This window comes from Hirsutella rhossiliensis (genome assembly GCF_020360975.1).
Source record: "Hirsutella rhossiliensis strain HR02 chromosome Unknown scaffold00005, whole genome shotgun sequence".
Classification (NCBI taxonomy): Eukaryota; Fungi; Ascomycota; class Sordariomycetes; order Hypocreales; family Ophiocordycipitaceae; genus Hirsutella; species Hirsutella rhossiliensis.
Window position 1 is genome coordinate 2,865,475 of NW_025408671.1, and position 19,226 is coordinate 2,884,700.

A 19,226-nucleotide genomic window follows, 5' to 3' on the forward strand; every position below is an offset into this window, starting at 1 on the left:
AAGCTTCGTCTCCTTTGCTCCGGCTGGCAGCCCTGCGGACCGGACCCGTTCAGGCAGGGGAGGCCCAGTTATTGCTGCCGTTGTATGAAAATTAGACGTCTTGGCGGGCAATGCGTGCCGACTGCCTACCCGAGCAATCCACTACAGTGGATGTCGACGCTTCGGATCAGAGAATCATCAAGCGATGATGATGCCCCTATCGCAACAGTCCCCGGGACGCGTGGGTGAGTGGGAGAGCGAGCGATGGAGCCGCTGTGCTTATGTATAACGAGAGATAACGAGAGATAACGAGAGAGCTTATTAACCTTGGGCATTCTGGCCTCTAAACCTCTAAACCAAACAAGGTACGGTATCTGCCTAAACAAGCTAGCCCACCACTTGCCGTACGTAAGCTCCCAGAGCAGAGTGGAGCGAAGCTTGTCGTCTCGAGGCAGTCTGTGTGCCACAACGTTTCCCCCTCCTCCTTTTTCCCCTCACTCTTTGCCTACTGATACTGTATCATGGTGACATGGTGAGACTTGGTCTCTCTGTCCCCCGCTCTCTCTCTCCGTGCCTGTGAATGCAATAACAACAAAAAGGAATTTGCAAAGCGTCCGTCACTGCAGCCAGCGCGCACAGGCACAGGCACAGGCTCAGGCACAGGCACAGGCTCAGGCACAGGCTCGGGCTCCCGCTCAGGCTCAGGCTCAGGCTCAGGCACACGCCATCGGCACCATCGGCACAAAACATCAGCACCGGCACCAGCACCGGCACCAGCATCGGCACCAGCATCGGCACCAGCACTGAACCATCATCGTCTGCGGCGCCTTCGGGATCAAGCAGCGTCTCGTCTCGTCTGGGTCCCGGATCCGGGCCTCCTCTGTGTCCTGGGCCAATCACGGCTCTCGCGTTGCCGACCATTCCGTCATCATCATCATCTGACAGCCTCTCTTGCCTCTCCCCCTCTTTCTTCCCCCCCCGCCATCCTTGCTCCCCCACAAATTCTTTTTTTGACTCTGGCCTAGGAACTGACCTACTCTACTGTATCTGCTTCAGAGACGAGCACGATACCCCAACACGGAGCACAGCCCGTCGTTAGCACGCACCTAAATTCGACCTCGCCAAACAACCCTCCTTTAGGGCCGCCACTGCACGGACACACACTCATCACACTGTAGGTCGAGGCTTGTGCTGCCGTGCCCAAAGGCAGTCTAGGCAAGGCCTTGCACCTCGAAAACGCACCGGTGGATGATCACCACCGCTTACCTTTGCTAACTTGGGTCTTTTGCCTCTGCTACCGCTGCAACTGACATCCACCCGTCTCAAACGCAAAAAAGGGACCGTCTCCAGCGCCTTCTCATGGTGCGCGCAAACGGAAGAGCACAAGTATCCTCCTTGTACCTTCCCCGGGGCCCACTTTATAGAAGCCTGCTAGGCACATATCCGTAGGTACGTACCCAGTCCACCCACGCCACGCACCCTGGTGGGGACGCCCGCTTCTGGACGTCTTCCAGAACATGCCGTCGAAGCCTTCCATCACGCCTCTTCCAACCGCCCAACCACAAAAAAAAACGCCGGCCCAGATGCCGACATGAACTGAAGCAGAGAACAAAGTACAAAGAGGAAAGAAGATGAAGAAGAAGAAGAAATTTAAGAAGAGAGAAAGAGAGAAAGAAAGAGAGAGAGAGAAAGAATAAAGGTCCTGTCCACCGTCCCCTCACCCCAAACCAAGAGAAAAAGAAGAAGAGCGAAATCCTCAGTCAGTCACAGGATACGTCCATGGCGCTTCTAGTCGGTCTCAGATGACACACAAGTCTGTCGTACAACAACACAACACGCTCGCCTACATTCCACCTTGTCTTACTGTACCACACAGCAAGCCGCAATAAATCCGAAGGACCAAATCCTCTCGTCCTCTTGCCCAACGTAGCCTCTCCAAGACACATCGTCCTCTCCATTCCTTGTGCGCCATCCGGGTCGCGCCGCTCCCTCATGCTGCACATCTGCAAATCCACACCTCCTTTCCAGACCACCACACATGGTCACGCAATCATCGAGCTCACAAGTAAGTGTACAACATGTATTCCCATGCCCGCGCCCGCTCCCCTATCCGCACATCTCATGCAGCCGTGCCTGCATCCATCCGCCTGTGCATACACGAGCGCCCGGGCCGGCTTCTATTCCTATCTACATCAACTCTCGCCTGCGCTGTTCTCGCCCTTTCGTCGCTCGGCTCCCTTCTCTACTAGGTCCCTGTCCAGCCATCGGTTTGCCGAGTCCAATTCGATCGAGCCATGGATACCAGTCAACACTCGCTTCTCCCACTTGCCTTTCCTCACAGCACATTCCCCTCACTGGCTGCGGCCTGCCTTGTCGCCCTCCAAGTGAATTTCGGCCACCTCGTCCGAGTCACCCTCACTGCCTGTCCGCGCCGGCACCGCAATCACGCCCTGGCCCTCCCACGCGGCCTTGTCTTCGACTGTCACGCTCGACGCCATGTCGGTGTCCTGCTCCACCAAGTCCCGTCCTCGCTCGTCGCCCGACGAGTCGAACTGGGCATCGTCGCTGCCACACTCGCCCCCCGTCGACGCTCCGGCCCCACGCGAGCCCAGCCCGTTAAAGTTCCACCCCTGCGTCATGTCCAGAGACTTTGACTCCAGAGGTTGGCACGTGCTCGAGACTTCCGCTCCGTCGCCCTCTATGCTTCGACGGATCGTCTTGTCGTAGGCCGGCAGTTCCTCGTCGTCGGGCCTCGAGTCCTGTCCGTTGGCAGGCTTGGCCGTTTGGCCACCGTCCTCGCCCGATTCAGCGTTCTCGTAGTCAGATCCGTACGTTTCCTTGTCGTACTTGTCCAAGATCTCGGCGAACCGCGGCCCTCCCAGGGGGGCACTGGACCGTCGACGGTAAAAGAGCAGATAGGCGGCACTCGTGACAACCGACGTGGGATCCAACACGACATGCACCGACGAGTCTGCCTCAAGAGTTAGCGAGCGCGGCCTTTGCGGCATGCATGCACGGGCTGCCACGTACCATTGAAACTGTACCAGCGTCCATCCACAAAGTTCTTGGCGTAGGCAGTGTAGTGGCCTCCGCCAAGTCCTCCGTAGTGGTCGTCGACGGCAATCAAATCGTACACCTCAACCTTGCCGTCGTCCTTTTCAATCACTCTCGAGGTGAGGTCCAGACTCTCAATCGGGAAGTCGACCAGCACATCCAGCTTGTCGCGGCGCCACCCAGAGCTACTAAACCGCTTTAGGTGCGCAACCAGGATATCCGGCGTCTTCCACAGGTCAAACTTTTTGCTCGCTCGTCGGTGCTCCTTGCACCGTGGACAGTACCACATGTCCTGCTCCGACAGGACCTCTGCCCGCTCAAACTCGTCGAGACACTCCTCCAAGGTGATGCCTCTGGATCTGCGCGTCTGTCGTCTTTTCTGGTTGGCCTTGAGGGCGGGGTCGTGCAGTGTCTCGAGGTCCGCAAACGTTTTCCCGCCTCGGGCAGCATCGAAGCGTCTCGTGTTGCCAAAGACCATCTCCCAAGCCTCTTCGCTCCAGTCCACTGTGATTCCCTCGTAGAGGCGGACCAGCGGCCCGCCGTCGGCGACTGCGGCAGGCATGGGCTGCGGGCTGACGGCGGGGGGCATACGCTGTTGGTTTTTGCCGCCCCGCATCTGCTTGTCGCGGCGCTTATTGCCCTTTTTACTGTACGTCTTGTGGCCCTTGAACTTCTTGCGGCCGCCGGCCCCGAACTTTGGGTGCTGTCGCCCTGGTCGAGCCGAAAACTGCAGAGCTGTCAGTAAGCCTGTGCCAAGCTCTTCAAGCTCTGACCCGAATGGCGAGCATACCCTGGCGGCCGGGGAGGCATCCTCATCGCTTGACTCCTCCGTCATGCGCGTCTGGGGTGTTTCTGATCGTTTCTCGTCTTCGTTGCTGCTGTCCTCGTTGCCCGAAAGGGTGCTATCAAGACTCTCGGGGCTGGCTTGATCCACCTCCTTCAGGTCAGGGACGCGATCGGATAGCTTTGGCAACGCACATGCGTTGTCGACGTTGGACCACCCCGTCGGGACAGTACCGTCCGTGTCGCTTCTAAAGTAGCAGAGCTCAAAGAGGTTCTGCAGTTCCGGGTCGAGGAAATTGTCCGGGTTGGTAAACTTGGGGCGGCGTGCGTTGAAACGCTTGAGGACTCTGGACTGCGCGCCGAGATTGCCGTGCGCGTCCCTCATGGTGATGTCGACCATGTCCTCCTCGCCCTCCACCGAGCAAGCAGCCACTTTGCTGTCCCCCGAAGAATCAGCGTCCGAGGCTGTGGTGAGAACCATGTCACCATCCACAAAATCCGCGTGTCCGTTCGCGTCAGGTGTATCGGCGAGCTTGGACCACGTGGAAAAGGTGGCAACCTTCTCGAGCACTTTGCGCCGTATCGAGTCGAGGCTCGACGCCTCCTTGCGGTTCAAGGTGATGAAGTGAGGAGGAGAAACTCCGTCAAAACCTCGCCCGAGCAGCTGCGGCCGGCGATGGAGAACGGGAATAACCATGATCTCGCATTGCTCGTCGTCGGACTCGACCGAATCCAGAGGCGAGTCGACGTCCAGCATGGATCGATACTTTTTTCGCGGTGTCTTGCACGGCCAGTTCGTCGGGACGGCCTCCAACTCATGCATCGTCGGCGTATCCGTCTGCGAGATCTCCTCGGAAATGTCCTGGTGGTTGTCGTACATTTTAAAGAACCGATCCTTGAACTCCTCGGATCCCATCAATCGCTCTATGGGGACACCAGTTCGGTCCGATATATACAGCTTAAGGCGTTCGACTGAGCTGTGTTTCGGCAGTTCCACCTCGATCTTAACGGGGATATCATTGAGCGGAAAGAATTTGACTGCCTTGGTCCACATGTCCTCCATCGGTAAGGGCAGTGTCAAGTTGTTGAAGGGATCAAACGTGATGCTGATCTTGCCGCACTCGGGACACCTCAATGTCGATTTATACATTCCGGTAAACAGATCGGCAATGACAGAGTCGTCCCGCCGGCGAGTGATGTCCCATACCTTGTCGGCCATTTCCCGTATCGCCTCCGGGTTGTGGACCATGTCGTCAGTGGAATCGGGCTTCTCAATGTAGGGTTTCTTCTTGATACGGCTCAGATCTTCCTGAAGGGCGTCGAGGAGGAAGCCGAGAAACTCCTGAGAGTCCTGTTGGCCCCATCCCGAGAACGTGGGGCGACATCGGCCAACTGTGGACTTGAATTCGCGAGGGTTCACGGTGCTTCTCCCTTCATCGTACACCTCCCTTAAAAGGTTGCCATAAGCTACCGCCACTCTGCCCTCGTAGCCCAGAACGTTTGTTTCGTTGATCTCGGGGAGGTGTGACTCGGTTAAGAAGTACTTGGATAGTTCCTCCACGCTTCGGACGCATTGCAGGGCCGAGTTCATGTAGCAGGTGTTTCCAAGGTTGTGCAAGCCCACGGCCCCGGTGTTTCGGCCGAGCCGCTTCTTTTGGGCTCGACCGCGAGTTAGAGGGCCGTCACGAGACGGGCTGCTCCTATTGCTGTTAGCCTTGGAGGATAGAGCTGCCATGTTGATTCTTGACGGGATAGACTTTTCGGTAATCTTTTCTCGGCCGGTGTAACTGCTGACCCAGTAGCTGCCAATGGACTCGTCAATGACGAGCGTCTGGTTGGTGGTCAGATGGTAGTGCTGGAGAGTCGTTTGGCCATTGAATTTTTCGTTGGCCGTCTGGTCCGCCAGCTGAACCGCGATTTTCAAGTCTCGAACGTGAGAAAAGGTTGCAATATCCAGCAAGAGACTTGGCCACGCATGCTGGGAATGGTTCGAGTTTGGTCCTTGCCGTCCGGGAGAGTCCGGGGGCGTGAGAGTCGAGTGTGACTCGGAGGGACCGCTGATTGCCGGTAGCTCTGGAGGAATCGTGAACAGGCGAACCTTGCGGTCCATGGGGATGCCTGTGAGAGCCTTGAGATCTTTGAGGAAGGTCTGGGCGTGGGCGGTGGAGCTCCTGGCGAGAACGAGGGGTGGCGGGTTTCGGGCCTTGAGCGACTGCTCTATCGGCAAGGGGCTGACTTCCGACCAGAGTCGATAAACGCGGAAGACGGGCGGATGGAACTCGTACATGATGTTGGGTGGGTCTTGTTTGCTGTCGGCGGTATTGACGGCAATGCGAACAATCGGGGCTTGGCCGTCTTTGATGCCATACCAGTCCATGACCAGCTTCCACGCGTCGTCAGGAAACAACTCGAAAGATTCGAGGCCGGCTCCAGGCTTGAGGCACACAAAGCGCGTGCCGCTGGGATCTTTGATGACCTCGCCAATTATATCGGAGTTGTCGACGGGGCCCAGGGAAACCTCGGCGGAGCTCGCCTTGGGCGCCTTGGGATCGGGGCGCAGTGCAAGCGCCTGGCTCATCCAGGATCGCGATACCAAGTATGCCACGCTGCCTTCTTTGACTGGAGCTTCCGCAAAGGCCTTGAGCAGTATCTCAATGATCTTGACTTGCTCCGACAGGGGAGGAGGAGCTGTTGTCGCTCGTGTCAGGTACGTTTCTGGACAATACAAGGAACAAAGGAAGGGGAGTCTGGATGTGGTACGTACGTTGAGAAGAGGCGTTTTCGGCGGCGCCATGGCCATTCGTCTCGGTGGCATCGACGCTCATGTCGCGAGGGAGGCTGTCTACCGACTCATTGCCGCGATCTGTGGTCTGAGACTTGACCATGTCTACGTCGCCGTTCTTGGCAGCAGCGTCTGTTTCGGAATCCATGCCCGAGGCGCGTCGTTTGAGCGGAGATGACGAGCGGCGAGGCAGGTCGTCATCGCCATTCATAATGGCCGCCCGTCTTGAGACTCGAAAGGGAGACTGGCTTCTGGCCTGGTTGAGCGCAGGACCAGCCTCGTCACCTCCTCTGTCGCTGTCGAGGGAGAGCTCAGCGTAGGCCGAGGCACAGGGGGACGAGGCCACTGAGGAGGCGTATTCGGCGGAAACGAGGGACGAGGCCTGGGTTTGCAGCCGCGGGGGCAGGCTGGAGGCGGGGAGCGAGTCGGCGCGGAGGTAGAGAGGCGTACTGAGCCCAGAGGCTGCCGACGGAGCGGAGAAGGAAAGAGCTTGGTCGTCGTCGGGCTCGCACGAGGGCAAGGCGGTGTCGGGAGAGGGAGAGCTGGAAGGGTCTAGGTCCCTGGATGAGGGCGGCCGGGCAAGCTTTCTCTTCTTTGAGGAAGACGTCTTGACAGTGAGCTGCCCGGGCAGCTCGGAGGCAAAACTAGGGTCGTCGGCGAATCGAGCGAGGGGGTCGACAAACGGCGGCAACGTCGCATTAAACTGGCGCGTCTGTGCTCAACGAGTAAACGGTAGCAGCGTTTGTGACAATGAAACAGACACAAAGGCAGCCAAGCATGACACAGCGAGGCCAGCAGGAGAGGGAGGCTGCGATGGGGGAGGGCTGGCCCAGCACGCACGCCGGGGAGCGCGGCGTCGTCGCAAAGGGTGGAGGGACCAGGTAACGGGGGAAGAGGGAAAAAAAGAGAATTGAGAAGAGGCGTCACTCGGCCGTGAATCAGGGTCGCGGCACCGAGCGTCAGCGAAGGGCGATCCGCTTCTCACGAGGAGCGAGAAGACGTTTCTACAGCAGGTGTGTCGGCGAGTCGTCTGCAGGTCGTCCCTTCTTGCCCGTCTCGAAAATCAATCTCCCGGCGGGCGGGCAGGCAGCAGCAGGCAAAGTCGGATGGAGGGTTTCAAGCCCGAGTTCCAGGGCTGCAAGCACGAGGTACAGTACCTCGTCTCCAGCCGTTACCTGGTCGATGCCGGCATTCCACCAGGCCAGGTACTCGTGGCGGCGCCTGCGGTACAAGGCCAATTCTCGACGCTACCTCGCGCCTAGCTGGCAGCTACTGCTAATGGGATCCTCGAGACAAGTCCAGAGTGTCCAAGCTTAGGTGCTCTGCTGCCCTAGCTCAGTACCTCGGCGGGCATAATTATGTACTCGCTGCACTCAGGAAAGGCCCTGTGCGTGCTCCGTGCCAAGTACCTGTCCAGGCTGTCTCAGGTACATACATACACTTGAATTAGTACATACTACCTAGGTACCTAGGTAGTACACTTGGCTGGCTGCCCTGCCTTATCTCCAAATACAGGCATTCAATTGACGCGGATAGTCTCATCGGAAATAAACCCCATCTCGTCGTCTGCCCCCTGGCTACCCGGGCACGGTACGTGGAGCGGCCAGCTCGGAGCACTGCAAGAAACCTTTGGACTGGTGCGACGGGCCCCCCCGAATATTTTTTTAGCCTTGGCTTGCGCAGACATCTCGCACTCGCGGCTCCACAGCCGTCTCTCTCAGAGTCTAAAATTGCGGAGGCGTCTATTAAGTCGTAGCCGACGATGGCAACGATGAGGTAATCACGCTGGTGCTGACTCATCCAGGCCTTCATCTACCTTCATTCTGGTGCCTATAGGTAAGGTACCTAGGTAGGTAACTACCTTACGATGCTCAAAACGTCCAACTTTCGCCATGCACCATCATCAGTCATCCATGAGTTCATATCCAGCTGCAATTAGACGGCCAGTGGCCTCGTCGCTAATATACCAGGTCTGGGCAATGCCAACCCGTCAGTCTCGTCTAGGCTCTACCGTCCTCAAATCCTCTGATGTATGGTCTCTCGCCGTCTTCTTCGTCCTTTTCACACTGCCTGGTTCTCCTGGCCCCTACCGAGGCGGCATGCCACTCTTAAAATGTTTCTCAACCGGCCCTTCCGCGGGAATATCTCCGCCGAGCTGACTCCCTCTTCCGCTCAGCACCTCAGCCCATCACAACGGACATACATGACCCGTCCACGCCCATCAACCTGCTTATAACTTGGCGTCTGACTCCTCAAACCCGCTCAGCTCCTTGACCGGCCTGGCTCCTTGGCTAGCTAGGAGACCGGCCTTGTGCCGGCGGACGTCGGTGATTCCTTGAGCAGTCTCTACGGCCGATGGTGCGCCTAGATCCGCCACGTACACAGCGCTTTCCGCAGCTTGGCTCAGCCCAAGCATCTTGGCTTGGGAAATGATTGATTCCCGTTTGCTTTGAGGTACGTCTGGCTTATCCTTGAGGTAGCCGCCGAGCCGTTCCAGACTCTGTTGCTTCTCATGCGGCACGTCTTCGAGGCCCGAGGTCCGCAAAAGCTCAATCACCTTGAGGTTGAGCTCTTCTGCTCCACGGGCGTGTAGATGAACCGACATGCGCGCTCGGCTGCTCGAAGACGGGCTCAGAAACTCGTTATAAAACTCAATCATCTCAGATTTCGTGAGCAGCTTGATATTTTCAGCGTCGAGTTGCGCTATTCACGACAGTTAGCTTGCCTGTTGGCTACCCAGTGGCTTGCACTCTGCTTACCTTGCTCAAAGTCGTAATACTCGTTGCAGATCTGGGTCCAGTGTCTCGAAGACTCCTCGTCGAGGTATTTCAACTTCTCAAGACGTTTGATGATGAGACTTCGCTTATGGCCCTCGAAGTCGGACTCGCTCATCGTTTGCAGCGTCTGGCCAAACCGGGCCAGGAAGGCCTCGATGCGGCTGTCCAGATACTGCGGGGTCCTCTCACCCTGAATCAAAACTCGGAAGCCGCACGTGGTTGCAAAGTTTCGGATGCTCGAAAAGACAATGTACCCCAGCTGCTCTTTCGTTCTGAGCTGGTCGAAAGCGGGCTCCTGAGTCATCTGGTCAAAGAGCAGCGTCTTGGCGCGAGCAGCCCGGTCGCCTCTGGTGCCAACGTGAAACCAGGTCTCCACACAGTGATTGACGGTTTCCGGGTCCTTGAGCGTCTTGTTGAAGACGTAATTGGACCCCGGCGGCAAGATGAGCGAACGAATAATGGGCCACTCCGAGCGAGGCAGCGCGCGCGGCTTGAGCATGGCGACGAGCATGTCCGTGAGTTGGAGAGCTTCGCTTCTGTGCATGTTTCCGTGAGCATATACCTCAATGTACAGCTGGGCCAGCATCTGCTTGTGAAACAGCCGGACTGCATCCGCCGTGATGTTCGACAGCTCGGCCGCAAGCTCCTCCACAATGTGGTCGCGCTCTGCGTTCAGCCAAGTGACGTAGTCGTCAATCTGATGATAGGACGATTGCAGTTGACAATTCTCGTACCCGCGGGTCAGTCGCTCCTTGACAATGTCGAACCGCTCGTCCCGGATTTTGATGTCGCGCATGGTCACGACAACTTGTTCCAGCAAGACGGGAAGCTTGTCGTTGTACCCCGAGATGTCCAAAAATAGACCGCGCGAGTCGAGTGATACAGTGTACTCCAGGCCAGCGAGTTCCGCATCGTACGAGTACTCCTCCAACGCGTCCCTGACAAGCTCCGTAAAGAGCCTCGCCTTGACGCTGTTTTCCGCCGTGGCGTGTACGATGGGGTTCTTCAAGCTGACCATGACATTGGCCTTGGGGACCCAGAAAGTGTCGTCCTTCTTCCACCAAGTGCAGGCTTGCGAATCGTTGCGGAGCACGCGTGGGGCGAGGGCGGGTTCTCCGACGTCCTTCTTTTCCACCTCGAGCTTGTTGGGGATGAAGTTGTTCCTGTGTGGTAAGTGCAGCTCGGAGAGCCGCTCCGACGCAGGCAAGTTCATCGCCCGCTTCAGTTCCGCCATGAGATTCTCGGGAATATTGTCGTATCGATACTCGGTACCGTACCACTTTTCCTTTTGGTCCCAGTCGCCGGGAAAGCTTCGCGAGACTACCATCAGACGCAGATTCTCCGGCCGTATCAAGGACAGGGCCTTCTCAATCAGTTCGGCATCGAATGTGCGCAGACGGCTGTGACCGCTCAGAAGCCACTCTCGCGGCAGAGGCTTCTGCATCACGGAGCTGGTCCTGCTCGTAAAACGGCAGGCCGGCGTGTTTTCCCTGAACCTGAAGTCCACGTCCGCCATCCCCTTTTGCTCGTCGAAGATCCACTCTTGGGGAAGGGCTTCACGTAGCAGGGAGACGTACTGGAAGAAGATTTTGGCAATCTCGGGGTAGTTTTTCAGGCCCTAGAGTCAATTCGTCAGTACCGCCATGTGCCGATCTCGGGGACAGACATACCTCTTCCGTCAAACGAATCTGCACTTGAAAGATGCCTGGCGTCCCGGGGCAGACCGAGTAGGCGCAAGCAGACAGGCTGTTAACCCAGCCCTTGCTCTTGACGTACGACATGATGCTACCAGGGCCCTCGTGCCCGATGAGATGGCTGATGTACCTGCTGGGCTGCGACTCGTACAGAGCCTCCTCATCAACAAAGGGGAAGCTGAGATTGAGCTCCCTCGAGTCCATGACTGGCTTGGCGAAACACTGCATCCCCAGCTCGCATGCACGGAAGGGAACCTCGTCGGTCCAGCGATTAGAGGGCAGCTCCTTGTTGGCGATTGGGGAGAAGAGCTCGACAACCCATTTCTGGAGGTCGTCAAGAGGCTCGCGGCCGAGAACAACGAGCTTCATGCGATTGGCGGAGTAGTGCTTGGCGTGAAACTCGATAAACTTATCTCGCACATTGACCCCCCTCGACTCGGGAATCGTCTTGAGCACTTCGAAATTGCCGGTCGAGAAGTGACAATAAGGGTGCCCGGGGTTTGACAGGGACTTGTCGAGCTGGTGGAGACGCCAGGTGTCGTTCTGCAGATTCTTCTTGTTCTCGGAGTCAACAGCCCTCAGTTCCCTGTCCAGGGTGCTCGACAGGAAGAGGGGCTCGATAAAAAACTGAGCAAAACGGTCCAGGGCCTCACGCAGGGGCGACGGGTTAGCATCCGAGGGGTCATTGTCGTTTGCTGGTTTCGCGGCCACGTCAAAGAAGTAGTTTGTGGAGGTGGAGGCCGTGTAGGCGTTGGAGCTGCCAGAGTTGGCAGAGAGATAGCGGCCATACTCGTTCTCGATGGGGAATTTCTTGGTCCCCATGAACAACAGCTGCAAAGTCACGGCAATCAGTTGTCTCACCCGCACAGTGCCAGTGGAGAGGGAGAGGAAAGGAGGCCACCCACATGCTCTACAGCGTGGGCCATGCCGGGCATGCCCTCTTCGTCGCTGAAGTTCCCGACATTGACGTCAAGGGCGGCGCTGGCCTTGTCTGTCTTGGGGTCATGAACCAGCAGGGCCTCGAGCTCGTTGTCGAGGCGGACAACCCGGTAGTCGCGATCGTCCAGCGACGGCTTCTCGAGACAATCCGTCACGACGACGACGGGGCTCTGGCGGCCCGGGGCCAAGCCGGACGACTGAGAGGGAGACATGGGACCGAGAGGACGGCAGCCAGGCCACGGGTGAGGATAGGGGGGAGGCGTCCCGGGACGCGGGGCGGAAGCGGCGAAGAGTCTGGAGGGTGGATCAAGGACGGGCAGGGACTGACGGGGTGGACAGGATGCAAAGGTCAAGGCAAAGGGCGGGAGACGACGACGGAGATAATTTGCTAAGGTCGTGTCAGGCCGGCCACGGTGAAAAGCCAAGGTAAGGCAGGTCTGGGTACGGATCGGTACCTACCGCGTAGCTCTGAAGACTGGCGAATACAGTCGGCACGCCACTCGGAGTCGGTGGGGTCTGTGCGATGCGGCTGGCTCTCAGGGGACGCGATGCGGTAGCGGCTAGTGCACAGTGGTGCTGTCTCGGTGCTGGAGGTACCTAGCGGTACTCGTCGAGAAAGCAATGGCGGACCGGAGAGTCGGGAGTGGAGGCGTGTGTTGGAGGTAGACTGTCTCAACTGATTTGGGATGAGCCTGGAGGGACCAAGCCGACTATTATATCAAGCGTGCTCCCTCCCCGGTACGCGCCCCATCAAGGTAGGGGGGAAAGCGTTCGTGGGTTGGGTGTACAAGGCGCTGCCTGGCAACAGATTCGTGCTTGACGAGAAACGAACAGGCATATTTGCCCTGACACGGCACACGGACGGATGCTGCCTTGGAGTCGGTCGGTTGTGACGGAGGCAAAAAAAGCGGCCGGACTGCTGCGACAAAGGAAGGCGTCTTTGTTGCTGGGTACTCCGTAGGTGGTAGGTAGTTGCACACACCGTGGTTTCTGCACGAACTCGGCGTGCACCCACGGTAAATTGTACTCGACTGCACAGTGCCTGGACCAATGTACTACTGTCTTGGGCACTCCGGTCTTGTCGGCTGCCTGCCTACCGACTCACCGTCGAGACCCATTGGATAGCGGCGGCTGATGGTATCACGAACTGGGCCAAGCACAGAGAGGCGGGTGTGCGGCGCCTCACCAGCGCCAGCGCTGGTGCCATGCTCTGCGCTGTACAATTCTATTAACCAGAATACATGAACGTCTCGTCATGTTATCGCCTTGGCCTGTTGCAGCCTGCAGCAGGCATGCAGATCGAGCACATTGTCGGGGACCTGTTCCATGCCCGATATTTCCATCATTTATGCTTAATCCAAGATCGTGCTGGGTGGATGTCATAACGTTCAAGGCCAAGCCCGCGGCGAACACACTGTACGGTGCGGTGAGTCGTCCGTATAGGGTAGTCCATGCACCCGGCGGCCTGCATGCAGCATTCGTACCTACTGTACCTTTCCCCTGCATATTCGGAGGCTTCCCACGGAGAATTGCCGTCCTCGGAGCCCGCACAACTGGACGAGCTCATCCCTTTCGACTCTGGTGGGCCTCTGGTGAGTCCGCTCGAGGCAACGAGTTGATGCTGGGCACGTTCGGCCAGGGTGCATGCCCAGGTCGGTAAGCATCGACCACGGCCGGTTTGCGTTCTCGCAACATGACATTCCAACACACAGGCACGCGCAAAACAACCATCGGCAAGAACCCACGACGATGCGCAACGTGCCCTCGTGATGCACGGACCGGGCCCGGGAGCGGGCGGGGAAGACGCGGAGACGACCGTCAGCTCACGCACGCACGCACACACGGCGGCTCGCTCCCTGAACCGCGCCCTCCAAAGACTCGCGCACGCGGCGCAATCGTGACCGTGGGCGTTTGCTCGACGCGGAACGGCGCGGAACAACGCTCTGCCCTGCACGTACAAACGTCCTAGGATCCCAACAAATCGTGACGGACAGAGACGACGTCGCTGGGGCAGAGAGGGTAATACGAGACGTCGTTTCCACAAGCAAGCGAGTGAAGAATGCCGAGGCGTTGAAACATCCCGATGCAGCCCCCCGCCAGTCCTCCCCTCCCCTTCTCTCCCCCATTTAAATCAGGCCGCCCTTGCCGACACGCTGTGCACTCATGGGCCTGCACCATGGCTGTACCTCCATCGAGCCCGTTGGTCCAAGGAAGCTTGAGCCCGCGCGCCATGCCGGCCGGCTCTTGTCGCGCCAACGCCAGCGTTGTGCTGCTCTGTTTGGCCCACATGCTAGCCAATATCCGGCGCCCGGAAAGGCTGATGAGAGTGTCGGTCAAGCCAAGGCCGGGCACCAACATCATCTGCGCCGAAGGAAAGCCACGAAAGAAAGGAAAAGGCTGCGTTGCCTGGATGCGAGAATCCCATGTGGCGGTGGGTGGCACCGCCAAACCTGCCGTCTTCCACTCTCTCCTCTCCTACGGAAGGGTCAGGACGCAGCCCAGGCAGCCCGCCAGCCTGCCAGCTGCCTTGGACAGCAGAGAAGTATCATGGGAGGCGGTCTGCAATGGCGGCTCACCACATTTTTCACGGAAAATGCTGCACGCAGCCCCGACGGAGAAAGCCCTAGTCATCGCGACACCTCTTGATTCCGGATGCAGCAGGTTAAGGCGCCTGCGGCCCAACCAAAAGGCCGGCCCAGTCCCCCCCGGCGTTCCGGCATCCCGGTCCCTGTCGTCGCTGCACCGCGTGGCTGCATGCTTTGCAGATCTGAAAGGCGGTGTCTTCATCGTCTCCGTGTGTGGGGGCAGAGACTTTCCAATGGACCCCTGTTTGTCTCTCTCTTCCTCTTCTCGTTGATGTCCCTTGCCAGGAGACATTGTAAAGCCGACAGCAGACGGGACCCAGGTGGTGACGATATTTTTGACAAAGTACGCTATACGAGATACCCAGCAAAAGGCTCTTTGATTCGTCTGCTCGTCCCCCCTCCTCGGCGCTTTCTTCGAGTGCTGTCCGGAGGCACCCATCGAAACCTCACTCCTGCGACAGCCTTATCCTGGCCAAAGGACGCCGAGGACATCTCAAAAGCAACAGCATCCGCCAGCACGATACAGAGTACGGGCCTTTTTGCTTTTGTTTCTCCTCGGGGAAACTCACGGGCACACCCTTGAACCCCCGGATTCGTCAGCCATCTGTTCCCAATCAGCGCGTGGCTTCCAAACGCACATGTCCTCGACCGGCATGATGTGATGCATCACTGCATCCACGATCCCACACAAGAACCGAACGGTTCGTGCAGGCTTGCTTTGCCGATCGTCATTTGCGTCAGCTCGACTTCTTCATCGACTGCTCCCCCGGGGAGAAGATGATGGCCCACAGCCACTGCTCTCAGACATTCACGCCTTGCTTGAGCGCGCCACAGTTCGACTGAACCCAACGCTGTCCTTGGTAATCAAGGTCCAATTCCATCCGCTGCATGCTACTCCTTTCCCACTTTGGACGGTCATACCCGGCCCTGCCCTCACGATTCCAGCCCGGGACTGACCCGTCGCACGACCGAGCCGTAGTTTCGTGTGCCGTTGTCCACCGGTGATTAGGAATCCGCAACCGAGTCTCAGAGGCGCTCTTTGTGAAATTGCCACGGGGAATCGCACAGCTGCCTGCCCAATCATGATGGAATGCACGCGGCGCAGACAATTCGGATGAATAAAGCGCAAGCAGACCGCTGCTGCGCTATACCCAAGTGGAAAACCCATCGATGAAAGTCCTTGGGAGTGTCCAACAATTACCAAAACAAGTGGGTATACATGAGTCCTCCGGCGCCATCGAGCAGCCGTGGGAACAGTGACAAAGGCTGAGCGATACGCGATACCATAGCTAATGATGGTGCACCGTTTCCCGGTTGATATTCTCAAACGACGACACAAAAGAAGCTCCAGGCAGCCACCGGATCATGACTTGCGCCTGGAGCTCCCCTTGCTTCGTTTGGGACAGTCTGATGACTTGTGGCCGGTTTGTTGGCAAGCATAGCACGTGAGCCCTCTGCCGCCGCTGGGCGAGCCTCCTCCGCCTCCCGAGGAGATCGAGGTAATCTGGTCCAGACGGACTTCCTTCTTCTTCCGCTTGTCGCGGAATTCCTTGGCCTTGGCGCCTTCCTGGTTCTGCCTTGTTCGTGACTTTGAACGCGATCGATCCTGCGATAGAGGCGAATCGACATCACTGCTAACGTCCCTATGCTTTCGCTTGCGGGAGGCTTCGTTGCTTTCGTCGGATGAATGGGAGCCCGACTTGTCATCGGGCGACTCGCGTTTCTTTCCACGGTGCTGCAGCACGGTTAGCCCAAGGCTCATTCGCGGGGCAGCGTGCTCGTCGTCAAGACGTGCCTTGCTGGCTGGCTTTTTTTCGACTTTTGTCGAGGTGCGGCCTCTTGCAGGCGCGTCCTCCTTGGCACCCGACTCGTTATCGGAGTCGATGTCGCCGTAGCCAACATAAACAACATTCAACGGTGTGCTCGTCGCATCCGCAGTCGCCGCCTTGTCCCATGTGTTGTCCAGAGTCCAGTGTGTGTCGGCAGCCGCGTGTTTCTCGAGGGCCGCTTGACGAGTGGCCTCCTGGTCGTCGAGTGCCGCTTGGATCAAGGCCTGGTCGATTTGGGCGTCGAATCGACCTTGCGCCGGCGAGTGTTGGTGCTTTCGCTTCTTGGAAGGACCCGCCGAGTCGGGAGATGCTGCAGAAGACGCCGACGCAGCAGCTCTTTGCATGAATTTCATCGTCAAGAGCCTCGACGAGACGCCTTTGGGTGTTTCCGGCGCCATCGCTAGGGTTGCGCCGCGGCAGTTTGCGCGGAGAAACTAGAAGGTCCTGGTAGCGACGTGCCAGTGAAGTTCGCCTGTTGAAGCCCGGAAGGAAGAAGCCTCGTAAGGGGAGAGAGGCGCGGCGAGTTTGTGGGTAGACTTTTGCAGCTTGCGCAAGAAAAGAATCGCCAAAACGTGAATCAGCGCTGGGGAGATGCAAGCTTCGGCCCCGCCAGTAATTGATTTCGGCGGTGACGGAAATACCTTATTCCGACCTTCCCATGGCTGTCTTCCACGACTCCCTCTCAGCCGCGACAAAGTTCCGTGCTTGAATTGGAGCTTAGCTGTCGCATTCACGCAAGGTACCGGTTCACATCATGGCCGCCTCTCCAGCCAGGCCAATTGGCCTTTTATTGCGCAAATTGTGCGTTCCCCGCCGGGCACTCAGCACGTCCAGTCGGTTCCTCGAAGCCGCCGTGCCCGCCACCAAGCCCGATACCGAAACCGCCGTCGAGGACGCCCAACTCAAGCAAGTCAGCCAGGCACCCAATCGAGCCGACGTCTGGTCCCGAAGTCAGAAACCGCGGTCAACGGCCATGACGGGTCCGCGCTTCGAGCAAACAGACTTTGACCTGCAGGTAGGCACGGATGGGATTGCTCAGGGGCTACGGCTCGGGGAATGCTGACGGCGCGATAGCCTCAACCTCTGTCGGCGATGGAAATGATACACAAGCAGCCTGTGCGGTGGACGCACGAGCGTGTCGTGGCGTGCGAGGGCGGCGGCGGCCCTGCTGGGCATCCCCGGATCTTCATCAACACGGACAAGCCCGAGATTTCCGTGTGCAACTACTGCGGCCTGCCCTTTGTATGTCACAGCCACCAGCACGGCGGGTTGATCTCAGACACTGACGAATTTGAACTAGGCCCACGAGCACCACAGGAAGCATCTCGAATCCCTTGCGGAGACATCGTACCCGCTGTCATGATGTTGGCGCCAAGTTATGGAAGCGAGACGGGACAGCTGCAGGTCACGGAGAGTGGTCCTGGCCGGCCGGGGATTGCGAGCTGCCTTGTTCAGGGGGCTTTCCCTCATGCCAGGGCGAATGGAGCGTTGCATGTACATATCGCAACAATAGACTGCGTGATGACTCCGACGCCCTGGCCGGGCTGTGTTTGATTCGCAGTGCGAATACTGTGTGTCTTGAATCAGAGCGCCTGCAGGTGGCCGCCGAGAGCAAGTCTGTTTGCAGTGATTGAAGCAAGCGTTGATGCATGGCGAGGAGACTATTGGTGCAGTGCGCGTTGATGGCAGTTGAGAGGATTATCAATCTCGGTCGCCTGTGTGGTGGTATTGCCTGGCAGGTGCCTGGTACCTTCTCCGCCCCACCCCCTCCATCATCGAACTCGGCGGCACACTAACTTAAAAGGTGCAATGATGCCTCAACCAACCCACGGCATTTCTACAACGGCCACCATTGCCCTCATCCTCATCCTATTCATCGCCCTGTTCCCAGACCTCTTCCACCTCGTCTGGACCCTGCCCTTTAGCCTCCTCCGCTTCTCCTATCCGAGCCCGCCCCAGCCAGACTGCCCGCCCACGCCCATCCAGCAGCCGGCAGCTACCATGAGCTGGTTCCAGAAGCAGTTCACGCTCCCGGCAAAGGCCCGCGGCTCGTACTTGATCACCGACCAGGTCGTCACGGCCATGCCCGAGATCCGCGGCTACAAGGTTGGCCTGTTGAACCTCTTTGTGCAGCATACGAGCTGTGCCCTGAGCTTGAATGAAAACTGTAGGAAGCTGTAGTTCGTCAAGCGTGTTATCGCGGGGCTAAACGACACGTCCAGGGGATTCGGACGTCAGAGAAGACATGAGCGATGCGCTGGATCGCATCGCCCCGGCCGAAGGTCCCAAGGGCGAGGCTCTCTATCGTCACGAGTAAGCGCATCTTGCCCACCCAGGGTCTGCGAACTGGAATAACCAACGCCCCCCCCCCCCTCCAAAACAGCGCCGAGGGACCCGATGACATGCCGGTAAGTTACAAGAAGCAAAGTAAAAACTTTGGGCCGCCGCATCAATTTCTTCTAATAACACATGCCGCCACAGGCCCATATCAAGTCTGCCTTGATCGGCGCCAGCGTCACGATCCCAATCAAAGATGGAAAGCTGGTACGTGGCCGCGCGCGAGTTGGCGAGTACCTTGACAGACTGACGCTCTCCCAGGCTACAGGGACGTGGCAGGGCATCTGGTACCTCGAGTTCCGGGCAAGCAAGCATCAACGACGCATCATGGCCACCATCCAGGGCGAAAAGGCATGAGCGGGCACGCTGAGGCTGGACCACGGATGGGTAGTCATCGCATATGGCTAATCAATAGAATCGAAGACCTATTTCCTCTCTACGAGGCACCCCTCTTCGCCGTTGCGCCA

At 58.2% G+C, this 19,226-nt stretch overlaps 5 protein-coding genes across 5 annotated transcripts; 2 read left to right on the forward strand and 3 right to left on the reverse strand.

Moving 5' to 3' along the window:
• Positions 1 to 2,330: 2,330 nt before the first annotated feature.
• HRG_05595 (ubiquitin carboxyl-terminal hydrolase domain-containing protein) lies at positions 2,331 to 7,377 on the reverse strand (the record flags this gene model as incomplete). Its single annotated transcript, XM_044864066.1, has 7 exons — positions 2,331 to 2,950; positions 3,010 to 3,392; positions 3,462 to 3,760; positions 3,824 to 5,987; positions 6,060 to 6,504; positions 6,581 to 7,310; positions 7,360 to 7,377. 7 exons carry the CDS (start codon positions 7,375 to 7,377, stop codon positions 2,331 to 2,333), a joined length of 4,659 nt encoding a protein of 1,552 aa, XP_044720598.1.
• A 1,451-nt stretch (positions 7,378 to 8,828) lies between these two features.
• Positions 8,829 to 12,220, reverse strand: HRG_05596 (peptidase M16 domain-containing protein; the record flags this gene model as incomplete). The annotated part of the gene is made up of 5 exons (XM_044864067.1): positions 8,829 to 9,301; positions 9,358 to 10,993; positions 11,046 to 11,432; positions 11,490 to 11,900; positions 11,975 to 12,220. The coding sequence occupies 5 exons, from the start codon at positions 12,218 to 12,220 to the stop codon at positions 8,829 to 8,831; spliced, it is 3,153 nt and encodes a 1,050-aa protein (XP_044720599.1).
• A 3,736-nt stretch (positions 12,221 to 15,956) lies between these two features.
• On the reverse strand, positions 15,957 to 16,775 carry HRG_05597 (zinc knuckle domain-containing protein; the record flags this gene model as incomplete). The annotated part of the gene is made up of 1 exon (XM_044864068.1): positions 15,957 to 16,775. The coding sequence occupies one exon, from the start codon at positions 16,773 to 16,775 to the stop codon at positions 15,957 to 15,959; it is 819 nt and encodes a 272-aa protein (XP_044720600.1).
• Positions 16,776 to 17,176: 401 nt separating this feature from the next.
• HRG_05598 (zinc-finger domain-containing protein) lies at positions 17,177 to 17,785 on the forward strand (the record flags this gene model as incomplete). Its single annotated transcript, XM_044864069.1, has 3 exons — positions 17,177 to 17,437; positions 17,497 to 17,664; positions 17,723 to 17,785. The coding sequence occupies 3 exons, from the start codon at positions 17,177 to 17,179 to the stop codon at positions 17,783 to 17,785; spliced, it is 492 nt and encodes a 163-aa protein (XP_044720601.1).
• Positions 17,786 to 18,234: 449 nt separating this feature from the next.
• HRG_05599 (putative protein family UPF0047) lies at positions 18,235 to 19,116 on the forward strand (the record flags this gene model as incomplete). Its single annotated transcript, XM_044864070.1, has 5 exons — positions 18,235 to 18,589; positions 18,645 to 18,735; positions 18,806 to 18,830; positions 18,904 to 18,966; positions 19,021 to 19,116. 5 exons carry the CDS (start codon positions 18,235 to 18,237, stop codon positions 19,114 to 19,116), a joined length of 630 nt encoding a protein of 209 aa, XP_044720602.1.
• Positions 19,117 to 19,226: the final 110 nt, after the last annotated feature.